The following is a 27,727-nucleotide window of genomic DNA, read 5'->3' as shown; positions in this document are numbered from 1 at the left end:
AGACCAGTTATTTAAACTCTATGCTCTTTACCAAAAAGGTTTCTCCTGACCCCACAGGGTCAGCCAAAGTATCAGATCAATATAAGTTCGGATCTTATCCAAAATACCACGGTGCCAGCCAATCCTTTAGTAACTAAAACTAAAGGTTTATTATAAAAGGAAGAAACAAACTATAAGAGAAATGTTAAAGGATTAAAGCAATCAGATACATACAAGTGATTTGAAAGTCCATATATATATCATGTTTCTAGAAGAACTGTGGAATTTGCAGGCTTGTATAGTTCTTCTGGTGTACATCCATTACCTGGATGGGTCTCAGTCCTTTGTTTCACAGCTTAAGTTCAGTTCAATTGTAAATGAGTTGATCCAGAGGTAGACTAGAGACTAAAGATAGACTAAAGACTGGTGACTGAAGACAAAATGGATCCTGGGCAGCTGCCTTTTATATCCTTTGGTCTGTGCCATGCTGCTTGTGGAATTTTTCAGGAACCAAAATAGAGTCCAGAGTTACATGAGTATGTCCTGGTGACTCATCAGGTATATCCCTGGCTTCTCCCCCTGGGCCCCTTGCACCTGTGAATTTCTTAATGGGCCATTAAGCAGACTATCGCTGCAGCCATCTTGTCTGGGGTGTGTCCCAAACACAGCACAATTTGAAATACAGATATATCAAAAACAACGAGAGTCCTGTAGCACTTTAAAGACTAACAAATTTAATTTCTGCAGGCATAAGCTTTCGTGGGCTGCAACCCACTTCGTCAGATGCATCATGGGTTGCAGCCCACGAAAGCTTATGCCTGCAAAAATTAAATTTGTTTGTCTTTAAAGTGCTACAGGACTCTCTTTGTTTTTGCTGTATACAGACTAACACGGCTACCCCTCTGGAACTTTTCACCATGGAAGATATATCAAACATATCCATAACTTCCATTACACATATAACACATGAACATAAACATTATCGTCTTACTTAGCACATTATAGCCTTTCTAACAGTACCCGACATGGCATATCTCACATGCATTATTATGATTTTGACATATTGATGTTAAATAATATAATAAATGCCTCTCCCCCCCCTCCCCCAAATCCAGCCAGCGTGACAATGACCTTGAACCAGTTTCAGACACGCCCAGACTTTGAGGAAGTTTGGCTCCAAATATAATGTGAGCGGCTGACTCCAATAATGTGCAAAGCAGAACACTGGATCCAGACACTCTTGAACACTGTGGCTTAAGCCCATTTTTAAAATACACTGCAACAGTCCCAAGTGTCAGAGGAAATTCTTCACTCATGGAAGCTTATCAACTCATTTCAAGGCTCTCTCAATCTCAGAAAATCTTTCTCTGATAAATTTACCTTGCCAGTTCTGCAATTTTGATCAGTGTTTCTTTATCTTAAGAGCTGTAGGAAGTCAGAGGGGTGGCAACATAAAGACTTACATAAAATATTAGCTCTATTCGTTTGTAGGAGAGTCATGAGAAGAGGAACAATCTATAAACACATTATTATTTATTATTTGTTTTATCGCCATTACTATTTGTATTCGTTAGTGCTCAGTAAAACCAGTTAGATGTGTGCCCTATTGCACTGGGTGCTGTACAAACTCATAGTAAGAGCCAGTCTTTGCACTAAAGAACATTGATCATAGGCCCAGTCCTGCAAACACTTATGTATGCGCTCAAATGGATGTATGTGAGTAGTCCCATTGGCTATCTCATTAAGTGAGAGCATAAATATTTGCAGAACTGGGGCCTACAACTTTAAGCTCTCCAGTGTAGCAACCGTCTCTTACTACATATCTGCAGAGAACCCACCTCAACGGGGCCCCAGTCTGACTGGTGTGTCAGGGCACTACCTACCCTAATACTAATGGGACTAATTGTGTGTGGAAAGTTAAGCATGAGCATAAATGTTTGCAGGATTAGGGTGTTGGGTGGAGCTAGTCCCTGCATTATGAACGGGACCTGTCACAGGGACTTTCCATTGTTCATAGCAACATAAAGGTCATGATGTCAATCTCGTCATAGCAGAGGAGTAATCTATCCTTGATACCAGATACTTGATAGTGCCACGAAACCTGATTTTATATTTACTTTCTTGTACTGTGTTTTTGGACCATTGGCGCCATCTAGTGGATTTTTTGTTTTGTTTTTATTTTTAAGGCCCTGCTCAGAGTCGAAGGGGCAGGTTTGTGGTAGGGATAAACGATCTGCATTAATCATCTTAAAAATTGGCTTAAAAATTACAAAAAGAAAAAAGGACTCGTATCTGAGATCTACTGAATCTCATTGCGGCGGGGGGGAGAGGGGGAGGGAAGAAGAATGGGTAAAGTGGACATATAGATGAGACCGATTCCATTCAAGAGATAAGAGCCGATTGTTAACAGGACTATATTCTGAAGAGAAGACGCTTGTGATAAATAGTAAAATATTACATTAATACAGCGCTTTCATCCCCAGTGTATTACAAAGCTTGGGGCAGGCTGTCACTGCCCCTAACGTGGCCATGCAGGGGAGTGAGGTTTATTTCTCTATGCAATCTGGCCAAACTGTTGTGAGTCTCGTGCTGAGGACAGCTGGCTCTGTGGTGTCAATACTCCCCCAGCCCTCACACGTGAGCATGTGCATAGGGAGTGATAGAGAAAAGCAGAGAGTGGGGACTGAACCAGCTCCAGTGTCCCACTCCCTAAAATAATGACCAAGAGAGCTGAGCTGACACAAGCAGGAAGTAAGTTGCGCCTTGTACAATGCTGCAGTAATTTAGTTACCCCATTCTCCAAGTCACAATTCCTTCCCAAGTTCCCTCCTGGGGCAAAGCACTTACACACTGCCCCTTATTCAGGGCAGGGGCAAAGGCTCCATCTAGCCTTTTGTAAACTATTGTATATAAGGAAGAAACATTTCACCCATCCCTGAAATGCAGCCACTTCTGAGTGGCATGCATGGACTGTTTAACAGCACAGAGTAACACTAAACAACAGTTTGCTGACTTCAAAATAATACCTCTGTCTGAGCTTCTTTTTACCTATTGAGACAAGTAACACTTAAGATTACAAAAAGAAAAACATTCTCTTTTTATAAGTTTGCTTAAATTGTGCATTTGACAGCACTGTGTGTATAGTCCTTTTCTCTGTTTCCCCTGCTCCTATGGGTATTTCGTCAACAGGAGAAAATATTTTTAAAATATAAAAATTTGCAAAAGCCAAAAATTGGCAGGGGGATTCAAAAGTACATGTAATACCTGAAACTACTTGTAACCTGTTTTGTTTTTTAAATCACTAGCTGATCATATCCCTATAAGGACAGAGGAGGAGACTATCCTATTTAATGAATCAACAAGGCAAATTTAAGTTAAATAAATGGGCAGTTACACTGACAGGCATTTGCAGGGGACCACAGGGCTGGTGCCTCTACAACTGCAACATACCCCAAACGCTAGCAAAAATTTTGAATGGTCACAAGAAGTCACCACCTCCATTTTATATCCCATCTAAGGAGAGCAGGGCTGGCTCCCTACTACTGCCTTTCATTTTGTGTGCTATTGTGCAAAGTCTGCACCAAGAGGCAGCATCGTACACCCATTTTGCACAGATATGTGTGACTACGCAGGGAGCAAGGCCATGCCCAGCATCTCTAACAGCACTAGACCCCTTGCTACGGGGCAGAAATACCGGCATACAACAACCGACGAACGGCAGCTCTCGAGGAAGAACATCGCCGCCTGTATTACCAGCACCACTTGCCACTTCCCAAGTCACAGGGCTTGCCAAGATGGAGGCCTTTCATCCAAATACTGACAGAGCCCAGCTTGAGAGATCTAACACAACCAGATGTGATGCGCACAGCGCACGGGTGTCAGAGGCACGGATTCCCATCTGCCAGTGAAATGGCGAGAGAAGACGAATGTGACACACAAGCAGACTGGTGACCGGAACCTGAACCCAGACCTTTACACTGCGGTTTGATAGCCCTGCAAACCTGAGTCAGCCGAGACAGGCCGGAGCACGTTGACTTGCCGTGTAGACATACGGCTTAGCCCGAGTGTGAAAGCCAACGTCCAGGCCCGGCTGCCATTCGCCCATTCGAGATGGCACCTTACCCACAAATGTAATGAAGTCAACAGGACTCAAGTAGCTCATGCTGGAAGTTCAGTGTTTTCCTGACTCCAGGCCTCAAGGGATTGAGGAAGGGACAGGCCGGCTCAGGAGGGGTTGGTAGACACGAACCACAGCCGTGAGGAGGGACACAATCCCCCAGCGGCCTGACAGCGCCAGGCGGGCGGGGGGGCCCTGGCGCGGCCCGGCTGCCTGCAGGGGGTTGACACACCTTTCCCGCCCGTTCGTTACCCGCAGTGCAGCAGAGAGCGCGGCGCTCAGCCCGGCCCGGCCCGGCCCGGTTCTTACCTTCCTCCTGGGCGAAGCAAACCAGCAGCTGGCCCGGCCGCTCCCGCAGCTCGCACTCCCCCCGCCCGACTTCCTCTGGCTCTGGAAGTAGCACTGGAGTTTGGTCTTCAGGCTCTTGGGGAGCCCCGAGCCCCCCCAGTCGCCCTCCACCAGCAGCGGGAAGGGGCACCTCGCCTCCCCGGCCATGACTCGGCTGGGTCCGGGCAGGGCCGGTCACCGCCTTGCGGGGCCAGTTTCACTTTCATTTTCCCCGCAGGAGAGTCGCGTCCCCTCCCTTCCCCTCCCTTCCCTCCTCCCCGAGTTTCTTTTTCTCTCCTAACTTGGGGCAGGGAGGGCAGGAGGCAGAGCCGGTGACACAGCAGCCCCTTGAGCCTCCCTTCCCGGCATCCAGACGAACCTCCCCCTGCCCCACATCTCCCCAGCCTGGCGTTACCCCTTCTCATCCCGCAGTCTCCCCGCTGCCCTGGATCATACCCCCCCGCCCAGGCTTCCTAGCCAGATGTGTTATTTAGCAGAGAAGAGCTGCCTGGGCAAGTGTAAGCAACTCAGTGACCTTCAGAGGGTTGCGAGGCCAAGGGGGAGTGAGATGCTGATACCCTTAACTGTGGCAAAGAAATACAGCTTCCCACCGTGCACAGGAAAAGCTGCCTCCCCCTGTCCGGTCTCCCTTTGCCGTGCAGCCCTCCCTGCCGCTGGAAGACCCTACAAAAACACAATAGCCCAATCAAGCAGGGACACTGTACAAAGTGCATAAAGAATAAATATGCTGGTTACGCTATAATCTGCTATCATGATGTTCTTTTTATAGCCTTCTGTGCAGGGAGTGATCCCCGGCCAGGGGAATTTCCATCATACACTCTGGCACGTCCCATCCCTTCCTTCTCGCTATGAATGAGAGAAGAGATGTTTGTCTTTGTGAAGCTTTTATTTACAGTTAGGAGCAGCAGCCTTTGGTGGAAAATGCATCTGAGGTGTGAATCTGCTAGAAGTGGGGGAGCCCAGTCAAGAATCTGAAGAGGACACAATGGTCATATAAAGCCACCTTGCTTCCTCCTACGACATAAACTATGCCCTGCTCAGTTTGGCCTCAGCTCAGAATCCCCATCTCCCACAGTAACCTCTAATCACACTCCTCCATCCAGGACAGACTAATATATATTTTTTTACCATGTAAATAGAATTTAATATTTTTCATACACAAAGGCTAAAGCACATCTGGAAATAACTAAACTAAATAAATTAAGGGAAATAAGTGTATGGGGCTGAAATCTCAACTAAGAGGGATGATAGGTGGTGGGGCAGATGTAAGGAAGGGGGCTTTTATGGAATAGGGTTTCTTGAAGGATGGTAGAAAATGATGGTATAAACAGGAATACAGACTGGGAGGGAGAAAGAGAAGTTGAATAGAAGGAAATTGGGGAAAAAGAGCAGTGAAAAGGGAGGGGACAGAGACTGAAGGGAAGAAGGGGAGGGAGAGTTTGGTAAATGTTCTTCCTGATCATTTTCTTTCTGTGACATCTCCACTAGTCTGCACTACTGGACTGTCTCTGCTCTGCAAGGGATTGTTGGGGAGCAACTCAAGATGGTGTTTAGCAATCCTTTCGGTCAGCTACACCAGTTCCCTGTTTGGCCCAGGGGCATCCTTCCAAAGCTGTATGACAATACTTGAAAAAAACCCTAACTTAATAAAACTTCTTTACAGGCAATTAACTGAATTCTTTGACAACTGGCTTGGTAGATAAATCCACACCCAACTTCTGTCACTGAATAAAACCGGTTGGGTCAGACAAATGAATACATTACTTACAGAAAGAAAATGATCAGATAAGAGAAGTAGTGAGTGGCTTCAGAATCCAAGGAAGGGAAAGGAAATTAAGCATGCAATAGCTTTCCACCACTGTTTTTGAACAGAACAGCGTTTTGGACCTATTTGGAGACCACCCCCCAAAGTACATTTTTGGGAGGTATGCTTCTCTGGATGATTAGATGTCTAGCTTTTCATGTGGTACGTGGGCAGTGACGGTTATGTTGCCTCTCTACAAATATCTTCTAGAGATGCCTAGTGATCTGGACACTATATAGAGTAGACACTGATCTGGTGAAATGGGCTGTAATAAACTCGGGGAATGGTTGATCTGAAGTCTTATCAATGGAACTCATGCAAAACTTTTCCCATGTTACTAGCAATGATTTGGATGCTTTGTGCCCTCTGCATTGTGCGTGAAATGAAATGAACCAGGAATTAGATTTCCTGACAGCTCAGTCTGCTTGAGGTGGAATCTTAGTGCTCTGAGCATGTCTAGAGCGAGCCACAATTTTTTCTGTTTATGCTCTGTTTGTGGATAGGAGGAGGATAGGATTTTTCCTTGCAATGTGTGGAAAGAAGAATGGCCCTTACTCAGAAAATATGGAGGAGTACAAAGAACCATGTAGTCCTGATTAAGTACACAATATGGCTCATGAAGGCAGGGGGCTGTTTGTTCTGACACTTGTTTTGCAGATGTGACAGCTACCAAAGAAAAAGAATGTTCACTTGCAAGAATGTTCATATTCATCTAAAAAAATTGTTTTTAAAAGGAAAACTTCGATTCTGCAAATATTGAAGGCTTAGCCCTTGAGGGAGAACCTTATCTTTTAGTCCTGAGAATGCAATGATCTCCTCAGCTTGCGTCACCAGCGACACTGAAAATTCCACTCTTTCCAGGGTAAAGACAGGCCGAAGTAACAAAAGCCCAAATGAAAGCAAATAATTACAGCTCTTCGCTCCTCTCCAGGGTGAAACAGCAATACCCCTGGTTGTCCCTTAGAGTCTAAGGCCTGGTCTACACCTAAAATGTAGATTGACCACGAGATGTAGATAAGCTGACCTAAGCCCTGGTATAGACACTGTTTCCATTGACCTAGCAACCACCTCTCAAGGGGGTGGATTTACTACAGTGATGGAAAAACCCCTTCCTTACATGCAACACCCATTCCCTGACCACTCTCAACCACCCCACTCCTCTGATGCGCATCCCGAGATAACGACAAATATATCATCCATGAAGTTCTTGACTCCACTAGAAAGTGGGCAAACTTTGGTATTTGGTCAACTGGAAGGGAGATGGACACGACAAGAAAGTTCTTGGGAGCCTGCAGACAATATCCATGCTCCCAACCTGGTGAGGGCCTTCCACTTCTCTCCCCTGGGAAACCAAGCCTAAGGCCACCCTGAAGGTGCCCTAGGGGACAGAGTGCTGTAAGGGCCTTAGCATCTTGAAACCAGGCCCACGGGTTCCCAGGCAACCCACACACACTAGCTGCCACTGGGCAACTCATCCAGAACTCCAGGAAGTGAGGGGCTAAAAACTCTAACCTCTCCCAGAGGCACCACCTGTGAGAATCCTGACTGAGGATGACTGGTCCCACCGAGTAGCCACACCAGACTATTTATATTTAAGCCAGGAGGCACATGAAGTTGTCTGAACAAGTGAGAGACTTTATGGGAGCAGCTGAGAGGCTGAACCTGACTCTTGTTTGATCTCTGGTTTCTGATTTTGACTGCGACCCCTGGCTGAGATCCTGGACTCTGATTCTGGCTCAGACCCCTAGCTTGGACTCTGACCACTAGGTCAGGCCACCCACATGCTGATCGTGACAAGCTCAAGCTAATTGAGACTAGGTATTGGACAGCAGCACTAGCAGTCAGTAAATCTAAAATAAATGTAATTAACATGGTTTATCTTTATCTATTTCTATTTTAATAACTTTTACTGAATAGGGCCTGAACCAAGTGACAGGATGTCAGATCAGGCCTGCCATATGAAATGAATTTGATACTCCTGCTAGACTAAACGTAGGTGGGACCTAACTTAACCGATATGCTGCCAGATAAGGTAAATCCACTGCATCCCTTCTTTATATTTAAAGCAAGTCACTGAAGTACATTTCTAACCATGGTGTAATTATGTCTCTCATGCATGCACTTATTCCCCTATGGCCCAAAGATTCCTGCATGGTTTTTGACATACAATTTCTTATAATACTAGGGTTGCCAACTTTCCAATTTTTCAAAACCCACAGGCCCCCCAGTTGCTCACTCTCCCACGCCCTGTCACTCAGCCCATGCCCCAATTGTCCCTGGAGCCAGGGGTACAGCAGGACAGGAGGGGAGGGTTGGTCCCACGAGCAAGGGACTGGAAGCAATCAGGGCACAGCAGGGCAGAGGGGAGATGGTATGTGGAGTGAGGGACAAGGCAATTGGGGCGCAGCAGGGTGGGGGGGTCACTCTCCTGAGCAAAGGACCAGGGGCATTCGGGGAATGGCAGGGTGATTTGAGGATTAGTCGTTGGAGGAAAAGGCCGGAGAGAGCTTGGGCCCCAGGAGGCAGAAAAGGCAGGACGGGCCCTCATGGGTGGCAAGCCTAGCCACTCTTCCTGCTCCTCAAATGCCACATGCTGTCAGGATCCCTCCACCGAGTAGTGTCAATACATACCTCTTCACCAGAGCCTGGAGCCAGTGCCTCAGACTAAGCTTCTTTCCATCAGCTGAGTTCCTCCAGCAGCAGCTGCTCTTCCTGTCTTCCCAGCAGTGGAGGCCGATTATGGTTACTGCAGTAATCAGACATTTGGTGTCTGGTCAGCAGTACTGACTAGACACAGCAAAGGTCCCCTTTTGACTGGACTTTCTGGTTGAAAACTGGACACCTGGCAACCCTATATAATACACTTGTTACCCAAACAAAAAAACAAGAAAGAAACGAAATCTGTCACCCTTTACATTCCTCCTGGGCAAAGCAAACCAGGACCTGTCCAGGCTGCTCCTGGATCTCACACTTTCCTGGCCCCGATTTCTTCTGGCTCTGGAAGTAGTAGAGGAGTTTTTTCCTCTTGTTCTGGGGAGATCTGAGCCCAAACCTCCCAGCCGCCTCCACCAGCATAAGGAAGGGGCCCTTCCCCTCCCTGGCCATGATCAGCTACTTCTGAAGGACGAAGGAGGGAGCCTGGCCTTACACCCTGGTCACTCAAACACCCCCAGTTATTGGAAGTTTCACTTTCATTTCTCCACAGGATCCTACCTGACCCCATTCGTTTCTGTAACGCACCCAATTATTCAGAGTTCCACACTCCTTTCTCTGCAGGAGATTCCTTTCTGTAACATGATTCAGCACCAATCCTTCATGAAGTTCTCCTGCTGCTGCTGTTCTCCAATTCTCCTCCTCACCAAGTAAACCCCAGTCCACTGTTCATTTCCACCACCCTCTGCAACCCCACCCAGCAAACCTCCAACCTTCCTCCCCAACTGTCCTCCTCTCCTCATTTCCAATTCCAACATGCAGATTATTTTCAGAAGACTTTCCTGTAAATGATATGACTGGGAATGTGTGGGAGAGGGACAGACAGTGGAAGTGAACTGCTGAGCTTTAGTACAGAGGTAGAACTTTCCAAAGGCTTCTTTATAGTAGAGATGTTTGCACCGCAGAAAAACTGCCCTATCATAAAGAAGGATTTGCAATGGTGCAATTTACTCTGGTAAACCAGGTACATCAGTGTAGCTACACTAGAGCAAAACACCCTCAGGCTTGTCTACATGGGGAAATTTCCTGGCAAAACTAAACCGGTATAATTCTACTATTATAGCTGTGTTAGTACATCTCTCCACTCTGAGTGACTTTTTTGTGGTCTAGCATACCAGAAAAAGTGTTATAAATTATTATACAAACAATGGGTCCAATCTTGCAACCATCCACTACTGTGTTAAGTAAGTTTTTGCCAGGTCAGACCCTATTCTATGTGCTGTTGCTGAATGAAAGCTTATGGAATTGGGATTGCTATTACATACAGTTTTTAAATTGTAATTTTGTTTTTAAGTTATGGTCTATACTAGTTGTTTTCAACCTTTTTTTCATTTGCAGACCCCTAAAAATTTCAAATGGAGGTACGGACCCCTCTGGAAATCTTAGTGTGCAGACCCCCAAGGGTCCGCAGACCAACAACAGCTTGAAAAACATTGGTTTATATATATAGAAAAATCCTGTGAGTAACGTTTTTCTAAAAAGCAAAACCTGATTAGAGACTCTGCATTCCATATTTTCACAGCTAAATTATGAAAACCACTGACAGAGATTTATAACAAAAATACAAGATACCTCTGAGCACATATTAGCAGTATCATATAACATGCAACAACCATTTACTGTAGCTAACTCAGCTTTATTGAAGGCACTTATAAACATGACATGATGACATCTTGAATGAAGATACAGACAGAGTAAAAAGCTAATTATCTCAAGAACAATTAATTGTTCAGTATATTAGCTTCATAAGGCTTAGGACATTCACTTATTAATTGGTACTATTCTAGGTTTATTTGTTCCTTCATTTACAATGTCAAACTCTGCTGTAAAATATACAAACTCAAGAACTGAACTTGTAGAATTATTAGTTGTGCTCAATCATAATTCTGCATAAGAAATGTGTTTGGATACAATGCAGGATTATTTCTCATTCGGTTGATACCGAATCTAACAGCATTTTCACTGGAAAACTGAACTCGAAACTTCATGCAGTGTAAATTGTTAGCACTGTTCTAGGAGTTGCAAATATTTTTTTTAAAGCAGACTTTCTTGTTGTTGACTATTACAAAATTATTTTTAAGCAATTGGGCATCTACATAGCAATCAAACTTTAAAAAGCTAACAGTAAAATATGTTTTGCTATCCTTCACAGCAAATTTCTCATTAACTTATGGTCTTTGAGGTAATCATACAAAATAAAGAAGATTTTAAAAAGTCTCTTGTATGTAACCAAGAATGCTTAGCGAGTGAAAGTAATAAGATATTCTGGGTAAGCTTGAATGTCATTAAATATAACAAACATTGATGGCTTTGTCAGATTGTCAGTCATACTATCAAACAGATCTGTAGGGTCAGTGCTGTTTTTTGATGGTGGTGTAATCATTCCTTGTTTCCCAACACAATATTCTCCAACGAGGACTCGGGCCAGGTACATGTACTTTTTCCCATCTACATCTGGTTTTGAGTAGGTATCTTGGGCAGAATAACTGGCATTGACAGCAAAGTAGGTTCCATTCCCAAAGTATGCAGCTGGGATAGAAGGAGAAAGGTTTGAGAAGTTTTAATGAGCAACAATCATTTGTCTTTATATTTGCTATAATCCAAGAAGCCTATAACTTTTGCCACACCTTGCCATGAATCAAAAATAACATCTGGGACTCAAATTAGAGCTACAGCACCATTCCAGACTTACTTGCCATGGTGCTTTTACCACTGTCAAGCATAATAATATTGAGCTGGCAGTTTGTTATCACTTAGCTCTCACTGTGGAGCTGCTGCAGGACATTACACTCTCTGTTTATCCTCTGTGGAATCTATCTTTCACACCATTACAATTTAATATTTGTGTTACAGATGTTATGACAGTAGTGGCACCATGTTTCTTGCACTGGAGCCCATTCCTTCTTACTGATATTTGGAGAAAATTGCTGAAACAAATAGTATTTCATAAGCAGAATGGATGTGAAGATATTAAATATGCTTTGAATATATTATCAATAACTATAGTACCTTCTGGACCCTAAATCAGTAAAACTATCACTCTACTGAGTATACAAACAAGATTATAAGATATACCTTTGTTCACCCCACCTCTGCTTGCTCACAACATAAGACCAACAATCCACACCTTAAATGTTTGAGGCATGTCTAAGGAATCCCAGATAAGTTGAAGTTGGAAGCTCTCTTCCACCAGGAATAGGAAACTGGGACGTATACATAAAATATTCAAGCTATTATCACTTCCAAAAAAAATGTCTCATGATGTACATGTGGCTAGAACTTCCACCTTTCTTTGCCTAACCGAAAAGAACCCCCAGACACTGACAAACAAGGTTAACATCCTGTTTGCCTAGGCCGGGTGGCCCATTGTGTCCTGTATGTCACAAGTTTCAGAGAAGGGCAAGGAAATTGTAAGTTAAAGAGGTCAAGAATAGCTTGCTGGGTGATCTACAGAGAGATGAAAGCTACATGGGTTAAAACTTCCTGGCCCCTCAAAGAAGTCCAATGTATCTTTCATCCCAAATTAGAAAGTGTACATTCGTCTGCCTTATGAGTCAGATGTACGATTCTCTATATGTGGATAATCTGTCTTGCTCCTTCAATATAATGTCTATTGTTCTACTGAATGCCTTGAAGGATGTGAAATGAAAAGCATTAGATGTAAATGGAGAATGTATGGATTATGTCCACTAATTAGAGGAAATATAAAGAATTCTGTTTATTTTTCTTTCTAAATGTTTGTTGCATTCTGAAAGTGATATGAATTGTATGGCACAGTAAGAAAAGAAAATTGAAAGATATTTGCACTTAAGATGTATAAAAATAAATATTAAATGAAATTGCTTAAAAAGGGAGGTAATTGTAGTTAATAGTCTGGGTTAGTACGGAAATATTATCCTTGAAATGAATGAAACTTAAAAACACCCTGCCTCAGAAAAAGAGCCAACATTTGTTATACACCTACACCAGTGGTTCTCAGCCTTTCCAGACTACTGTACCACTTTCAGGAGGCTGATTTGTCTTGCGTACCCCAAGTTTCACATCACTTTAAAACTACTTGCTTATAAAATCAGACATAAAAATACAAAATTGTCACAGCACATTATTAACTGAAAAATTGCTACTTTCTCATTTTTACCATATAATTATAAAATAAATCAATTAGCATATAAATATTGTACTTACATTTCAGTGTATAGTATATAGAGCAGTATAAACAAGTCATTGTCTGTATGAAATTTTAGTTTATATTGACTTCGCTGGTGCTTTTTATGTAGCCTGTTGTAAAAGTAGGAGAATATCTAGATGAGCTGATGTACCCCCTGGAAGATCTCTGTGTACCCCCAGGGGTACATGTACACCTGGTTGAGAACCACTGACCTACACGATCTACTTACTGGAGATTGAAGGAAGTAGCAGAGAAACAAAGAGCAGAAATTGAGAGTCAATGGCATGTGCCCAATAGAGAATAAGAGATCTGAACCCATCCAACATACCCTGAAATGGTATATAAAATCTGAAGCCACCAGATAGAGCTTGGATTTGACTGAGCCCCAAGAGGCTGCAAAATCCAGAAGTACTAGAGAACACTTGGACCAGCTACATGGACAGCTCTTCCCTCAGGGTTACCAGGACTGGAATGAAGTGTTGAGTCTTCATTTCAGAGATTGTATTTTTCTTTCTGTTCTTTAATATGAGTAACTGAAAGTTACTTTGTTGAGTCTCCGCACTTTCTAGTGAGACCTTAAACAACATTTATTTGGGGATTTTAAAAAATGACTGCTAACCTTTGGTAACTGCTGTTCTTTGAGAAGTATTGTTCATGTCCCACCACTGCGGGAGTGTCCAGGGCCAGGCCATAGAGTTCTGACAGCATTCCAAACCAATGCCTCTGAAGCTATGCCAGGGCTGCCATGATAACCTGTGCTCTGTCTCTCGATTTTCACGAGGGCTCCGCATATGAGAGGAAAAGCATAGACAAGACAGCCTATCCACGACAGGAGAAAAGCATCGGACAGGGAAGCTTTGCCGAGCCCCAAGAGGGAGCAGAACCGATCGTATTTTCTATTTTCTCTGGTCGCAAAAAGGTCCACTCGGGGAGTTCCCCATCTTCGGAAGATAAAGTCGGCCACCTCTAGGTGTAGTGACCACTGGTGGTGAGAGCAAAAGGATCTGCTCGGGTGATCTGCTAATGCATTCTTGATCCCCAGGAGGATGTTGTGGCTTATGCAGAGAACCCATAAGAATAAGGCCTCCTGACAAAGGGCTGAGGATCTAGCCTCCCCTCCCCCTTGCCTGGTGATGTAATACATCACAGCTGTGTTATCCATGACAACCCATACCACTTTGTTGGAGAGGTGGGGCAAGAACACCTCGCAGGCTAGCTGGCCTGCTCTGAGTTCTCTGACATCGATGTGCAGAACTAGCTCGTCTGTGGTCCAGAGACCTTGGGTCCAGAATGCATCGAGGTGGGCTCCCCATCCAAGCTCTGAGGCATCTGAGACCCGCGACAACCTTGATTGTGGGGCCGCGAATGGGACTCCTTCCAATACCTGCTGCCACCATGCCAGAGAGGTGAGTATTCAAGGGGGAACCATGAGTATCCTGTCCAGAGAGTGTCTGGATGGAGAGTATATGGTCGCCAGCCACATCTGCAGTGGTCTGAGGTGCAGCCTGGCATATTGGACCACGGAATTACAGGCTGCCACGTGGCCCAGTAGGCTGAGGCATACGCTTGCTGTGGTAAGTGGGTGGGCCGATAGACAGGCTATGAGCTCTGACATCACTAGGAACCTGGTCTTTGGCAGCTTTGGCCTGAGTAGAGTCTAGGACCGCTCCAATAAACTCTATTCTTTAAACAGGGGTAAGTGTTGACTTCGATTATTAGCAGACCCAGCGTCTGACAGGTGACCTTCGTGACCTCGAGGCCATGTTGGACTTGCACTCTCACCAACCCTGGATGAGCCAATCGTCCAGATAAGGGAAGACCTGCACACCTCTGCACCTGAGGTGGGCCGCCACCTCCACCATGCATTTAGTTTCTGATGAAAGGAAGTGTGGAAGTGTTGAGAATCATTACTGTACTATTATTTCAAAATCTGAACCATGATGGCAATGGAGAACTGAGGCACACACAGAACAAAACTTAGGTACAGAAAGGAAGTCTCCAAGGCCAATGAGGAATCATTGTGCACCTGAGGCATGTGTATATAGATGGCATGATAACCTTACATCTTGTCATCCTATTTTATCCCATGCTTACGAAAACAACATGCTTTGAATTACACATTACCATTCATTCCGGCGAAACTGCGATTAAATCCGTTGTTATTAATAATGGTTAATGAGCCACTCATTGTTCCATGAAATAGAAGCCTCTCATTATTTGTGTTGCCATTTTTGGAGTCCATCTGTTGCTTTTTTATTTGGTAGGCCTGCCAGTAGAATGGATTTTGTATCCTTTCAATCTACAACGTTAGAAAAATGAAATATTATTGATAATGACCAATACCCTTCATGACATCAAATCAGGAAAACATGATGATTAATTACAAAGGGGCATATTCTATCCCTATTTAGAATGATGTAACTCCACTAAACTCAGTGCAATTTCTCCAAATTGACATGGGTATAACTGATTATGTGATTGGCAGATTGTGATTAATTATGATAAATACAGCACTAGGCATTCCATGAAATAGAAGCTTCTCATTATTTGTGCTGCCATTTTTGTTATCCATCTCCTGCTTCCTTATTAGGTGGGCCTGCCAGTAGTAAGAATTTTGTATACTCTCAATCTACAAAGTTAAAAAATGAGACATGATATTGATAATGACCAACATCTTCAATTAAAGCAGATTGATATTGGTGTCACGTGACAGCAGCACCTGGCCTACAATGTATACAAAATATTTTGTTTTCAAAGCCTGATGGTGACTGACATGTCTTTTTTATAGCTAGTTAACAGGATATCAAAAAAATATACAGAATGTGCAGTAAGAACAAGTGGTAGTTACAAAAATAACATATCCGTTTAGGAAAAGGTTCTTTTGTTAGATTTTTTTCTGTATTATTTCACTATGGTTCCATATCTTTGTACATCTTCAGCAAGGTGCTAGCCTTCAAGTGGCATGTTGCAGTGGTTAAAATATATCAGACTATGAGGGGGGAGGTCACCAGTTTTGTCTTGCTATTATATGATGACGTGGTATGCTCTTTGTGATGATTGGCATGCATCAAGAGGAAAAGAGTAGAGACCAGGAAGAAGTGTATATGAAAGGAAACAGTGTCCCCACCAGGGCCATAGCCAGCTAAACAATGTGTGTATTAGCGTATATAAATATGAAATATTGTAATCTGTGTAGCAGAACATCACCACTCCTCTAATCACCATATTTAGATTTTAGCAGGATGGCACTATCTGTACTGATGTAACTATTATGTAACTGGGAAGTCTAAAGTCCTGCTTCAGGACATTTTAGAAGATTTAAGGTATTTCAAAAGAGGGATTTTGCATAAAATTAAATGATTATGTATTGTTTTTCTGTCTTTTCTCCTTTGCAAGTGGAGAAGCAACCAGCAGCATTTGATCTTTTCCTTGCCCTCTGGAAAAGAAAGGCAGAACATCTTTTATAGGCGAGGAAGTGGAAAGGTGCCTCCTTCTATTGCTCACACTTCAGATTCTCTTATGTAGAAAAGTCCTCACTTCCCCAACCAGAAAGAAGGGGGAGCTCCCCCAAACTAGGAGGATGAAGAGGAAGGAGAGCTCATCCTCTGCTTTTAGCAGAGAAAGGCATTCTGTGCTCCAGCATTCCTCCTTATTTTAGCTCCTGGCTTGCTGGAAATTAAACAGCAGTACATTGTTATGCTCTGCTGTAGCAGAAAAGATACAATGAAAGGATTAATATCATTGTGTTCTAAACATATGATTTATATGATGCATAAGATTGTCTTTGATTATCTTAAAGGTGATTTTAACTTAGATAATGGTTAGAATTATGGTAATATCAATACCATCTGCTTTGCCAGTGTAAGGGTACATCTACACTGCTGTGGCAGCAGGCATCAATTGCGCAGGTCTGGGTAGACCCACTCAGTCAATGGAACAGCACTTTCCCGTCAACTGATTTAGTCCACCTCCCCGAAAAGCGGAAGGCAGCGTTGATGTAGCGTCGTAAAGAGATCGCGCTGTGTAGACTTAAGTAAGTTGAGGTGAGATATGCTACATTACGTAACTAGCATATCTCACATCGACCCAGTGCGGCAGTGTGGACCAGGCCAAAGTTTCTTTTTGCTGATCCTTAATATTCTTCCAAACCATCTCACTTGCAGCTGGGATGCACACACCAGCAAGTGAGGCATTGGCTTCGTCTACACTAGCAATTTTCCTAAAGTCTCCCATCTTTGTAGTACCACTGGTGGAACTGCACCGCTGACAGTAACAGTGGAAGTGCTAGTGCAGACAAGGGGCTGGAAACAACGTCTGAAACACCATGGCCAGATTTTTAAAGATATTTAGGCACATAAAGATGCAGACAGGAGCTGACTGGGATTTTCAAAGGCACTTAGGTGTCCAACCCCCATTGATTTCAACCACTGGGTGCCTATCTGTATTTTTAGGCAGCTAATTACCTTTAAAAATCTGACCCCATGTTGCCTAGACTTGCTCTCAGCAGGGTTAGACTACGTCAGCGGTTTGTAAACTTTCTGAGCTGAGACCCTCCCTTGAGTTACAATTTCTGGTTGCACCCACCCAACCCAGACAAAATTAGACACATGCAAAGGTATGCTTGATAGCCTGCTCATACACCTAACAGAGACCCTAGCACAACTGTAATTACATTACCGACACCTGTCAGTTTCAAATACACAGACACTTACCAGTGGCACAGCCAAGGTTTCCTTAGCAGTGGTCTGCTTCTAGTTTGCAGCCAGGCTGCACTGCTAGGGCAGAGCCAATTTCTGCCCATTGGGTTTTCAGGGTGAAGGCACATGCGACAGTCTCTGAGGGCGGAGCCAGTGCTGGGCACGGAGAGTGTCGGGAGTGGAAATCAGCACAGCCATGGTGGATGTTGACACTGACCCACAGGCTGAGTGGTCTGCTGAAGTGAGTCAGGGGTGGAGGTGGGGGGCTGGCACAAGCTGCCTGGCGTCACCACTTGCCCTCTGCCCTCCTCCCCCAGAACATTCCTCCATGCCTCCCTCAGGGGGCTCTCCCCAATTTGAAAACCTCTGGACGGACTACATCGTGATTACAACCCCAGCAACCAATCTATAGTATGAACCTGCTGGCAGAGCTGCAGAGAGTGCAATAGTGGGAGTTTTAGGAAAAAAGCTAGTGTAGATACAATGGGTAGCAACCATGTTCACTGTCAAGTCCCTTTTTATGATATTTTTTGTAAGGAATTACCTCTTTACAGTAATCCGTAGTGTGCACTTAGCTCTTAAAGAAGCAGAGCAGTGGAACCAATTAGAGAAGCTATTGGGTCTTGCTTTTCCTGAGTAGTTACACCTAAGATCTCAGCAAAGGAATTCAGAGGTTCCAGGGGAAATCCACATCAAGTATTAGAAATTTCTGATAGGGGCATGCTGGCCACGCATTAAAAGTACTGATGGGGGAGGGGCCATCAACCACCTCATAAAGACACTAAAGAGAATGGATGGTATCCTAAATGCTTTGGATGGATGCTTGCAGACTTATGGGCTTCCCTCCTAAGACAACCTGTCATAGGAGATCAGGATCCAGTTACTGAGCTGATATAAACTAGCATAACTTCATTGGCTTCAATGGAGTCAAGGTGATTTACACCAGCTAAGGTTCTGGTCCAAGATATAGGGTGGAGGAAAGGTAGCTGATGGCTTTCCATCATCAGCCCCCATTCTCAGCACCATCTCAATTAGATTCGTTCGGAGAAGCAGTCTCACTGGAAGGTTGTGCAGAGTGACTTTGCTAGACTTCTGAAAGCTGGTGCTACATCTGTGATAGTTTAGCTTCTTTTTTGAGCTTCCTTGTTCACAGCAATAATAGGATCTACATGTATATTAGAAATAAAAACAGACTAGGAAAGGATATTCTTTGCTGTGTCTGCTCATGTCGAAGTGGAAACTAGACAAATTCAGACTGGAAAGAAGGCATAATTTATTAACAGTGAGGGTAATTAACAAATGAAACAATTTACCGCGTGTCCTGGTAGATTCTCTATCACTGGCAATATTAAAATCAAGATTGGCTGTTTTTTAAAAGATCTGTTCTAGTTCAAAATGAATTATTCTGGGGAAGTTCTTTGGCCTATGTTATACAGGTGGTCAGATTAGATGATCACCATGATCCTTTCTGGCCTTGGATTGTATTAATCTATTAATCATTCCTTTCCTATCAAGGAATGTGCAAGTTCAGAAATCTAAATCAACCTTTCTAATCTCCAGTCACCAAGATATGTAGGCTAAGAAACCAGGAGAGCATTTCACCTTTTCAATTTTGAATGATGAACACGTGCGCTGAAACTGCATCTTAACATCTTGATATTCTTTCATTTCTGGATTTAGCTGCACCACTTTGACACGTTCTTGTTTCATATCACACCACTCTGCAGGGAGAGCTACTAACTGTTTACCTGCAAAGTAAACATTCTGTTAATCTTAATCACACTAGATTCCTCTGGTTATACAGGCAAATGCCTTAATACAAACCCTTTCTGAAAGTAGAACACCTATTAATTATCCAATCTATAATTAATGCCATTCTTTGTCAAGATAACGCATAATCCCTGGCTTCTGGGTCAGATTTACTAATGCACCCAGGCTGCTTTCCACACTTCTGGCAGCTCAAAGCAGCCATAAACCTGTCTTAACCAGACATCTGAAGGTTCACAAGCAGCACAGAGCTGCCCTAGCAGCACCTGTGCCACACTCCTCCCCATGCAAAGTGGTGGCCAAGAGAAAAGGGGTGAGGACTTGTTCCCTGGCTGCTTGACACTGGAACCAAGAGGCCCAGAATTGAGGGAAATGTAAAGGTGGCTTCAAGTCTTGTGCTGATCCCAGCCCAGTCAGATTGGAGAATCTGACCCAGAGTTTTCTACTCTGTTCCCAATCTGTTCTGTCCCTTATCAGACAAATTTAATTGAAGTTTGGGACGTTTCAGAGTATTTACTTTTAGCCAGACACTGCTTTGTCATCTTCATATTTTTCATATTTGTACTGTGATAGCGCCTAGAGGCGCTAAGGGAATTTGTTTCTAGTCTTTAATGTTTTCATTATACCAGGAAAAGACAGCTGTTGTTCAGTCTGCAGAACCTATGTGATCAAATTCAGGAATGCAGTCCACTCTTCCAACTCTCAATATTACCATTTAAAGAAGGGCCTACAGATTTGGCCCGGCTTGGTTTTTACTCAGCCTGAATAGAGACTCAGACAAACTCACACTGAATCCACTGGAAGTATGTCTGAGTGAGGACTGCATAAAAATTAATGTCCTTGGAATACTGCCCTAAATTAGGGTATGTCTTCACTGATGACGGGAAATTCGCCACTGCCAGATCGATTGAGCGGTCAGTGAAGACCCGTTCAATCAATCCAGAAGTCGACACATTAACTCCACCCCCGCAAGTGGTGTAGCGCTGCATCGACAGGAACACATTTCCCGTCGGCGCAGCACAGTGAAGATGCTCGTAGAAGAGGAGTTACAAAGTCAATGGGAGTTATGCAAGCTACTCTGTGTAGCTTGCTTAACTCCCATCGACTGCCACCGAATTTCCAGATAAGTGTAGACCTGGTCTTAGTATGGTGTTGACATTACTATTAAAGGACCAAACTTTGACATACTTGCACACAGTCCTTAATTCGGTAAATTCCCATTAAAGTAACAGGAGTTTTACCTGACTAATGACTGAATAAAAACTGAATAAAAACCTCAGTATTTGTCTGTCATATCCTTAGATTAATCTATATCAGGAATGCCTAAATTAGCCTGCTGTGCACTTATTGCTGAAGTAAGGCTTTTTGTAGCATCTTTCACCAAGACCTCTCATTATGAATTCATGACACGGGGGAGAATGCAAACAGTGACTATGGAAAGGTTTGGGAATAGGTATAGCCCAACTTTCACCTCTTTCTTGTCTCTGTTTCTGGAAGTGATGGGGAATGGGAGGCAGGCACAATTAATCCTTGCCACCCAGGAGAGCAGGGGTCAACAGGCATCTGGGTGAACAAGGGAATTTCTTTATTAAACTAAGCATAACCACCTTTCCCCTCAAAATATAAAGTCCAAACTCCACCACAGCTGTCTCTATCTTTCTCAGTTCATGTTAGAGAGGCTAAGACCTTTCTGTGTTGTCAATCAGTGTGAAATTGGCTTAAATTTAAGGCAAAGGAACCCTCTGTTTAAGTCCCCCTCAATCATGACTTTTCAGGAATGATAAAGATTTCATAAAAACCGAAATGCTCTCCAAGAAGAACAAAATGGAAGAAAAAAGCAGGGAGAATATGAGGGGCCCTAGAAAACAATGATCACCCTCCATGACTGCAATTATACTATGCCTTAAATACAGGAACACTTATTCTGGTGGGGACAGATGATGAACAGTTCCCAATAGGAATCTCCTCTTATTATTGTGTGTGTTATGGTAGCTCTTAGAGGCTACAATACCCCTGTGCTAGACACCGTACATATATATTTAATAGAAAGATGGCCCCTGCCCTGAAGAGTTTATATAATCCAAATGTAAAAAGAGAGACAAAAGATGGATACAACAAACAGAAGAGGGGGAATCTCAAGGTAAGAATGAGATGATTATGATCTATGTGACAAGTGGTGGTCACTGCACACCAGCTGCCTAATTATTGTTGAGTTCTTTGTAGGCATCATGCTATTTATTTTCTGTATTTCTCACAGTTTAAATAAATTCAAGGGCCTTTATCATCTTTGTTTCCTATTCTAGCACCTCTCTCAATTCTCCAGTATATGACTGCTTAGAACTGTTGGTATTCCGGATGTGCACAGGCACTGCTATTTTGTTTGTCCCTTGTACACTCCCCACAACTCACCCATGACCGGCTAGACACAATGTGGCCCTTAGTAACATCAAACAGCTTTCATTCACCTTCATCTTTTGAGACTCGTACAATGCGCATCTTTTTCCCTCTGGAATCTATAGCATATTTGTCTATCAGATTCACTTTGTAGTTTTTGTCTCCAATGGTGATGTCAATCTCTTTTTGGTTTAATGCTGCAGCATCCTCTAAGTGTAGATTTGTTAGGCGGTCAAAAGGCAGGTACCGATTATTTTCTAAATATTGCCACTCAACTAGATTGCTGAGAAGTTCTGCCTTGGACTGTTCTTCTTGAACCTCTCTAACTCTTTTGATCATGCCTTGAATTTCCAAGGAAGCTCGCAAGACGTCTTTGGTAACACCAGAAACATGAATTAAAGGCACAGTATTCTGGAATTCCAGCTGAATGCAGATGTGCAGTTTCTTCTGGAGGTCTTCCAGTTTCTTATATTCCGGGTTATCAAAGCTTGAAATCCATTCATCTGATATAATGTTTTCATGCTGTTCCTTTGAAATCAGGTTTTTAATCCAGGATATAGCATCTTCCAAATTTTTTTGGCTTTCACCACAAATCTGAAAAACAGTTGGCTTAATTTTCTTTTGCAAAACTATTGGAGGCTTTTTTTCTGCAGTACGTTTTCCAAAACCGAAGAATGCTGTAATGAAGTATAAATACTTACAGTTACTCAGTTGCTAAAATTAAATAAGGGTTATTTATGCCTCTCCTTAAAAATGAACAACCAGGCATGTACTTACAAGCAACTTTTGCAAACAAGGAATCTGACGCAGGTGGATCCGGTACATTAGGAGTACCTTCTCTTTTCTGCATGCTTGCATGAAACACACTTAGTAGCTGTGGCTGGAAGATGATAATTTTAATCTTTTTCACAGACTGAACAGATTTATCACTTGCAAAATCAACTACAGCATCCATCATGTCATTAGCTACTGCTGGTGGATCACGGCCTGCCTGACCTGTAACAAATATAACAATACAAAAAACAAAACAAAAAATGCCATAACTATTACAATGCGTTGAAAGACATTTAATACAGATATAGTTTTATTCAAGTGATGGACCCATGCACAACTAGATCTTAAACAAAAGGTCCAATCCTGTATTCTTTGATTCCAATGATTCTCATCGATTTGAATGGAAATTCTGGATGATCAAGGAATGCAGAATCAGGCCTAAAGAGATAAGTTCATATCCCATCCATACAAGGCCTGTTCCTGCTCCTACAGAGGTCAGAGTTGAAACTCCCACTGATTTCAGTAGGAACCAGAGTAGGCACATAGACACCTTTCCAGTGGGATGTCAATAAACATCAGGTTAGCTAAGACAAACATTCATGGTTCTCTAGATATTAATATCATATGGATAGTCTAAGTCTCTAATGTTAAAATATGTCACCCTTAAATTACTTGATATGGTTTTTATATTTAAGCTAACAACAGTGATCTCCAGCTTCCTTATCATTTCAAAATCCTTGGTCTGACCTTCACTAGACATTATTTGAATGCCCCACCACCACAACTATTTTCTTAATATAATTCCTAAAAGGGGAATAAACTTTTCAGGTAAATCAAATCCCTGGAGCACTGATATCAATGGAATCACACAAGATTAATTCACTCTCAAGAGGGCTGATTGGTTTTAGTTTTATTTTCAAAAGAAAACATAAACCTGTTCCAATTGCTGGGAAGGCAACAGATGTGTATATCCTCAGTTCACACTCCTGGAGCACTTTGGAGACTAAAGATTTGATATCATTCTGGGCAACAAGGTGAATTATTTTTTTGCACTTCAGGTTTCCTGCTTGTGTGGTTATAAAGTCATTGTGAGGCTGTGAGGCTGAAAGATGAAAGAAAATATATATGACACGAGATAAAGTGATAAGTACTTTAATTCTCCATAATGTACACTTTTCTCTAGAGAGATCATCATCCTCTCCCACTTCCTGCCTGTATTACTCTTTCCTTAAGTTCCTGCACTGACTTCCAATCTCCTTCTGCACCAGATTCAAACCCCACACCTCACTTTCAAGGCCACAGCTCAGCTTCTGTCCACATCTCATCTGTCCTTATGCCTCAACTTGCACAGTACACTCAGACAGCTTGATGTAACTCAGGGCTCCACTGGTATCCTACCACAACTTGGCTCCTTTTCTCATTCCATCCCTTTACTTGCACTCTCCTCTCTGTTTCTGTGGACTACGCAGCCTCACTCCCCTTTCAACTTGCCCATAAGACCCACTTCCTTCAGTTGCCTTTCAGTGCTAACCTACACATGTCTTTTCCCTGACCTTATGTGTACTTAAGAAACACGGATTTCATTATTTTTTCCTGTTGGACCTTTATCTTCCATTGGTTGTATTTATCGTTCCTTGATGTATTATGTGTAAAATGATATACAAGTTCCACTGAGATAAGAGCTTTCCTTTTTTACTTGTCTCTTGAGCCATGCGGAGGATGTAGTGGGTTGCTGGTACAGGCCAGCAGCACATTACTACCTCCTGACTTCAGAGAAAGATTGATGCAAGAAAGGAAGTCAGAGGGTTATCTCAGAGGCACAATGTCCCCTGAGGCTGCTTCTGGGTGGTGCAGCTTATTTCTTTACATTTAAATATGTACCACTCAATGCTCAGGCTCTGGTCAAAGGCCCCATCTAACCCTTTGTGGTTTTGCCCTGTTTTGAAGGGTTTGATTGGCTACTTGAAAGATAGAGTGGAGTGGGATCTTTTAATTTACCTTTGATGCTGACCTCTCCTAAGGATTTTTCTTTTCCTTTGTACTTTGTTGTAACATCTCTTAAGATGTTTTACATGCATCGTATTAATTAATTACAGTTGTGAGATAATGAATAAACACATGAACAGTATGCATTAATGGGTTAATTTTCAGCAACGGTATGTACCCACAGCTCCCACTGAAGTCCGTGGAAATTGTGGGTGCTCAGTGCCTCTACAAAACAGGTCACAAATGTCGTATTTATACCTAGCTGAGCACATTCTGCTTCAACTTGTGGTCCAGCACCTTCCAGAATTGCTTTAGACACGCCTTAAATAAGAAAAGCCATATTAGTTTAACAAATCAAATTAAGAGTACTATCGAAGTCTTAAGATCAACAAGACAAAGTACCCAAGCGCTCTCATTTCTAGCAATAGTATAGGCCAAGATTTTTTTTAAAAATAGAAGCCTACATTAGATGCCTCTTAAGACATCTGCCTGATCTTTAAAAGTGCATAGTATCCTACAGTTCCCAATGAGGTCAAATAAAACTGTTGCTTCCTGATAGACAGTGCTTGCTTTGTGCTGGGGCTCAATCCTGGAACCTCTTTTATTACAAATTAAGCACTACTTCTAGGTAAATCCTATAGAATTTAATATGGATGAAACCAATAAATGTATATAAAAAGTTAAAGATTATAATATTTAAAAGAAAGAGATTTACTTTCTATGGAATGTTTAAACCTCGTACAGACTGTAACAAGGTCACGGTGGCTTGCCTCTTAAGGCTTGGAGGGCCTAGGGCTAGTTAACCCTTATTGTTCAAGAGGCACACCTGGGTTGTATCAGGTAATTCCCAATAAAGGGCAGCATGTGGCTGCAGTGAAGGGGGAAGCTCAGGAAACTGCAGGAAGTAAGAAGGTTCTTCTTTGTAGAAGCCTTAATCCTAGGTGGGGCTTGGAAGCAAGAGCCACAAGCCTGAGATTACAGCTAGGTAGGATCTGGGAGTGGCCTGCCAAAGTGGGAAAGGCCCCAGGCAGGAAAGCATGTAGAGTGAACTGGAGAGTGCTGGAAATGAGCAGGCTCCAAGCAGAAAGACCTGGGATATGGGATTTCTCTTTTGAGACTATAGGCAGGAAAAATCTGGGAGTGACCTGATAAGAGGGTAAAACAGATGGACTGCGTTTTGGGACTCCTGGATTTTCTTTTGGAGCTTTATTTAGGTGAATAAACTTGGACCCTGAAAAGGGGTGGCAAATGGATCAGAAATGCCTGTATGGCGTTTGTTTAAAAAGCCCTTTGGAAAGAGAAATTGTTAGTAGGTACCACAGAGGCACTCCTAGCCATGAGGGGGTTCCTGGTAGGCGGCGGACCCCGCTCCACAAAACGTAACAGAAAATGGTATCTCTGCTATAGAATTCTATGGGGAGGTTTAAACATTCTAGAGAAAGATTCTCATTCTCTGTTAAATTCTATAGAATTTTTCTATATACTGGGACAAAAAGTATTGTTTTCTAGTGTAGCAAATGATATCAAAATACAGACACTTCCTAGTAGCTTTCCAAGTTTGAAAACCCCAAGGCACTATAAATATAATATTCTTCCCCCCCAACCCCTTAAGCATGCAGTCAAACCACCCATAATGTATTTCTCATTAATATCAATCACTAGCTAAAGTACCTGCTTTGAGGTCAAACATTTGATTTGATATGTTTACAATAACATCTGTATCTTCTGTGGTAATGTCCCCAGTTGCTATCTGTAAAGTAATGGAACCAATCTGCATTTCATGCACTCCCTGTGCTGAGGTTGAAACAGGCCCAAAGAAAGCTGCAAGGGTAAATAAAGAAATTAAAATAGATAAAAGTGTATCTCAGCAAAGGTTCTATTCCCTAGAATGAGGGACTCACCTGCCTGTATGTGAATTTAGTATAGAGCTCACAAAAAGTTTGATTTTTAGTCTTAGTCTGTCTCATTCCCATGGAGAAGATGACAAAAATACCAAGTTTACAATGTAAAATTCAATCATGTTCAACCACAGTAGCCCAGATAACTGTGTGGGTGGAAAGGTGAGATGGGATCCACGCCCAATCTGGGTGTAGGGCACACAGCTTCAGTACAACCCATCCTGCTATCGCTGTTGCTCCAATATATGGGCTCAAGAAGCAGAGATAGCCCTTAGCACCAGTATGTTGGAGACACTGCCTCTTTGCAACTGGAGAGTCCCTGGCCTCTTTCTTTACCTGTTCCCATCGCTGCCCTCCAAGCTGGGTTGGCCCAAAAAACACTGTTACAGTGAACATGGAAGGGATCTCTGCCTTATTTGTACTCTCAACCCATAAGGGCCCACTGCAGAATATATGAGTGGAAATGTATTTTAGTATGAAAATAAGCATGCTTCCTGATTCTCCATTTTTTCAGTAGCCTTTGGGCAGGTTCTCTCCTCCAGGACAGGAATTGCTTATCTGTATATTATATTCTTTTAAAAATCTAATTAAGTTTTCAATATTTATCTTGTTCTTTGTAATTCCATCAGGCTGGACAATGAACAAAACTATTTAGTTCACTGGTTCCCAACCTTTTTGGCTGGAGGGCCACACATGATTTTTACAACCCTGAAGGGCCGCTAGTCTCTGTCAGCAGCCCCCCTCCTCCCCACTGCAGCCAGAGGGAAGGAGTTCAGCAAGGAGGATCTTTCATCCCCCTGGCTGCAGCAGGGAAACTGTGCGCTCTACCTGGGTCCCTAGGCAGTGGCTCCCTTCTGCAGTCAGTGGGACAGAGGATCAGTGCTCCCTTCCCTCTGGCTCCAGCAGGGACCCAGCACCTAGGGGCCCAGGTGGAGTGCTTTGCCATGCTCCCTGCTACAGCCAGGGGGCAGGGGAGCGCTGATCTCCCATCCCCGTAACTGCAGCAAAAAACTTGCATGGCAACGCGCTCTGCGTGGGTACTTAGTCAGCGGCTCACTTCTGCAGCCAGCGGGAGGGGGCTGA

General features: G+C 43.1%; 2 protein-coding genes across 2 annotated transcripts in view; both read right to left on the bottom strand.

The window, feature by feature from the left end:
* LOC137153804 (protein mono-ADP-ribosyltransferase PARP14-like) overlaps nucleotides 1-4,628 on the bottom strand; it is a 32,587-nt gene extending 27,959 nt beyond the window's left edge. Inside the window, 2 exon segments of the mRNA XM_067549593.1 lie at nucleotides 4,406-4,462; nucleotides 4,465-4,628. Of these exon segments, the coding sequence (XP_067405694.1) occupies nucleotides 4,406-4,462; nucleotides 4,465-4,591 (184 nt within the window). The 5' untranslated portion in view covers nucleotides 4,592-4,628.
* A 5,947-nt stretch (nucleotides 4,629-10,575) lies between these two features.
* LOC137153803 (protein mono-ADP-ribosyltransferase PARP14-like) overlaps nucleotides 10,576-27,727 on the bottom strand; it is a 41,030-nt gene continuing 23,878 nt past the window's right edge. The window contains exons 12-19 of the mRNA XM_067549592.1: nucleotides 26,418-26,567; nucleotides 25,005-25,067; nucleotides 23,695-23,862; nucleotides 22,764-22,982; nucleotides 22,058-22,663; nucleotides 19,428-19,573; nucleotides 15,253-15,427; nucleotides 10,576-11,489 (exon numbers count right to left, since the gene is read on the bottom strand). Coding sequence (XP_067405693.1) covers nucleotides 11,200-11,489; nucleotides 15,253-15,427; nucleotides 19,428-19,573; nucleotides 22,058-22,663; nucleotides 22,764-22,982; nucleotides 23,695-23,862; nucleotides 25,005-25,067; nucleotides 26,418-26,567 — 1,817 coding nt within the window. The 3' untranslated portion in view covers nucleotides 10,576-11,199. The remainder of the gene's footprint in view (nucleotides 11,490-15,252; nucleotides 15,428-19,427; nucleotides 19,574-22,057; nucleotides 22,664-22,763; nucleotides 22,983-23,694; nucleotides 23,863-25,004; nucleotides 25,068-26,417; nucleotides 26,568-27,727) is intronic.

The sequence above is a fragment of the Emydura macquarii genome, unplaced genomic scaffold, assembly GCF_026122565.2.
Source record: "Emydura macquarii macquarii isolate MOO-44397 ecotype Brisbane River unplaced genomic scaffold, CSIRO-AGI_Emac_v2 contig_1253, whole genome shotgun sequence".
Classification (NCBI taxonomy): Eukaryota; Metazoa; Chordata; order Testudines; family Chelidae; genus Emydura; species Emydura macquarii.
Note: the sequence above shows the minus strand (reverse complement) of the source record. Positions and strands in the feature narration are given on the sequence as shown.